This window comes from Semicossyphus pulcher, unplaced genomic scaffold (assembly GCF_022749685.1).
Source record: "Semicossyphus pulcher isolate SPU_LCO1_2020_fin unplaced genomic scaffold, fSemPul1.0.p SCAF_8, whole genome shotgun sequence".
Lineage (NCBI taxonomy): Eukaryota > Metazoa > Chordata > Actinopteri > Labriformes > Labridae > Semicossyphus > Semicossyphus pulcher.
In genome coordinates this window covers 15,062,767-15,065,823 of record NW_027211759.1, presented here as the reverse complement: position 1 = coordinate 15,065,823, position 3,057 = coordinate 15,062,767, and the positions used below count along the sequence as shown (strand labels likewise).

General features: G+C 43.6%; 1 protein-coding gene across 1 annotated transcript; it reads left to right on the top strand.

The window, feature by feature from the left end:
* The first annotated feature begins 1,226 nt into the window (after positions 1–1,226).
* Positions 1,227–2,756, top strand: c2cd4a (C2 calcium dependent domain containing 4A). The gene is made up of 2 exons (XM_069687099.1): positions 1,227–1,265; positions 1,405–2,756. The coding sequence occupies exon 2, from the start codon at positions 1,410–1,412 to the stop codon at positions 2,754–2,756; it is 1,347 nt and encodes a 448-aa protein (XP_069543200.1). The 5' UTR covers positions 1,227–1,265; positions 1,405–1,409.
* The last annotated feature ends 301 nt before the right edge of the window (positions 2,757–3,057 follow it).

Here is a 3,057-nt window from a genome sequence, read left to right as displayed (position 1 = left end):
ATGGAGCTTTTTGACAGGATCATCCCACTCTCTTACCACTTTCCCATGCAGCGTGAAGAAAAGCCAGGGGAAAAATTAAATGACTTTCCTTAATGTGTGAGGATCTCACTGTAGGCAGAAAAAAACATGCAGAACTGAAGCCAGTGTTGTTGTTTTTTTTTTGTAGTTTTAACATTTGAGTGTGTTTAAAAATATTTTTTTCAGACAATGATAACTAGTAACTGCCAAGTTAAAGCTTTTCAAAACAGACCCATCACGTATAAAGCTTCCTGTCATGCTTTTTTGTGATCATTTATAATGCAGCTGCTTCGTGACCGACCACAAGAGGGAAGCACTGACATTATGATGTTTCAGTAAGGGTTGAACACCTCAAGGTGCAAAGTTCAGTGTTTAAAAAGAAATGTTTTTCATTGTACTTTTAACACCCATGTTGACTTTTTGAAAGCCAAATCTCTAATGAAGACACATTATTATCCATTAACGATGCAGTTCTTAAGTAACGGCACCATTAGCTGATTATTATGCCGTATACTGTATATAAACTATGTAAGACCTATATAAATACAATACACATCCATTATCCACCTTCCTCAAGTGGTAATTTTCAATTTCAAGTCCATGAGACAAGAATGTGTAATATCAGACCAGCCAATAAGCTACATTTATACCACCAGGACCTCAGTACCAAGTGGTAAAACATATTTCAGCAGAGACCTGATTGATGTGTAACTCTCCTAAAGCCAGTAAAGCTAGGCCGACTATATCTCTTAAAAGCAATAGCACATTAGATGTTGTTTAAATCGATCAGAGTTGTTCTGTTTTTAATTCACCTTTTCAGTGTTCACAGCATAAGGTCATACACACCATCCGATTTAAAAGCAAAAGTGAAAATATTCATCTTTAGGAAGTTTTTCACTTAAAGTACTAAGCGTATCTATAAATTGTACTGTGGTTACTACTGTGTCTACAGGGGACCTTTGTTGTCGTTTGGTTATTTCCATGGGGACTGGCGGCCAAGGAGAGAGGGAGGATCTTGTTTGAGCAGCACAGGGGGCGTGTGCTAAATTCACTGGTTTTCTGCTTGATTTAAACTGTCTACGTTTCTCAAACAGCCACAGATGTGCTGGTCTTGACAAGAGAGAACCTCCATCTGCTGTCAAGAGAACCTTGCAGATTTCTCCTAACAGCCTCAATCTTCAGCTGGAGCCGTCATCCAATCGTGTTCAGGACAAACTTGTGGATTACTCATAACTTCAGAAAATAAGGTAAGAAAATAATTGTTGTTATACTATGCTGTTTTCTTTTTTTTATAAGACTTTTAAATGTGTGTTTGATTTCAGAACACAACACAGAGACTTACTGTCATATCCTTCTGATTTTACAGTTCCCTAATTTCTACCATAGGACCCATGTGGGTGGTGGAGAAGATCCGTGTGTCAGTGGAGAGATCTAACATGCCTATTCCTTCAGCTGAACTCAGCTTTAAAATCAGTGACATCATGTTTGGAGAAAAAAACGACAAAGCCAAAAGGATTTCACTTTGTCCTAACGTCATCACCCCTGACAACATCCCAGAGTTCTGCATCCCCCCAACCATCCCGTCCATGCAGGAGGTGAAGAACACAGAGCAGAGTCGAGCTGCTCGTGTAATTAAGTTGTCTCCATGTGAGAGGGTGAGCCCTGAAATAGAGGTAACCCACCACGAGGCCATCAACCCTCACATTATTCAGGTGGAGAGTGTGGATGAGAGCCCTTATGATGGCTGCAGTGATGAGGAGACCACCAATGCTGATCCCCAGAGCCAGGCTGCCTTGTCCCTTCCACACCTGGCCAAAGCTCAGACCTGCTACGGCTTCTGCACCTTACTGGAGAGCCCCCACACCAGGAGGAAGGAGTCGCTCTTCCACTCCGATCCTGGCTCGTCTCCCCTGCTGCTGCCCAGGAGTCGATCCAGCGTGTGCACCAAAGTCTCCCCCTCCATCTCGCCGTCCGCCTCTCCTTCCTCTTTCAGCCTGAACACCCTGACCTCCAGGCTTTCCCCGAGAGGATACACTCTAAACTGGCAGGCCACTCTGGACAGCGATACCACTTCCTCTACCGAATCCTCGCCTTTCAGCTCGCCGCTGCTGACCAGGTGCCCTGCCAAGTCTTCCCTCTTCAAAGCGCTGAGCCATGAACTGCTGTTGTCAAGGAACATGAGGAAGGCAATGGTGTCCAGGAACAATTCCCTGTCCACAGATGAAGGCAGCTCCACAGACAATAGCCCCAATGTCATGAGGAGGGCTTCTGAGGGCTTAGTTGAAGGCCTGCCCAGCAGCTACAGCCTGGCGCCGCCCACCATCTTCCCCATGGACTTGACTCTGCACAGAGAGAGGGTAATGAAGGAGAGAATGGTACCCATAGGGAAAGACGGCAGCCTGAGACTCTCAGCAGAGTACTGCCTGGAAAACCAAAGACTGCGGGTTCGACTGATCAGCGCTGAGGGCCTCTATCCTCTCTCTGTAGACCCCAAGATCATCAACTGCAGCGTAAGCCTGTCCCTGGTTCCCGGGAAAATCCAGAAGCAACGCAGCACAGTCATCCGAAAGAGCCGCAACCCAATCTTCAATGAGGATTTCTTCTTTGATGCCATATCAGAGGAAGACCTCAGCCAGCGCTCCCTTCGCTTTAAAGTGGTGAACAAAATGTCCACCCTGAAGAGAGACTATCTCCTGGGCGACTGTGATTTGCCTCTTTCTAGCATTGTGACATTATAAAGTACTTCCTTCACTGATTATTTATGTGGTCAATTATTTATTTTCTATTTTGTATTGTAAATTGAGATTTTATAATGATTAAATTATGTTAAACCTTGAAGTTATCTGTCTTTAATTCATTTTTTTAAAAAAAGGACTGACCTATGAGGTTTCAATGTTATATTCTGAATTGTCCAGTGCAACGAGAACTCACCCAATTTTCTCTATATGCATTTTTAGATCTGAGTGTTAAAGATAAAGATTATTCCACTAAAACACCAAAGAAAAAGTGAATCTTCACCTTATAACTGTTCCAAAACAA

What these genes read in the sequence shown, in the direction of transcription:
- c2cd4a (XM_069687099.1), top strand. Translation starts at nt 1,410, where the DNA reads ATGTGGGTGGTGGAGAAGATCCGTGTGTCAGTGGAGAGATCTAACATG.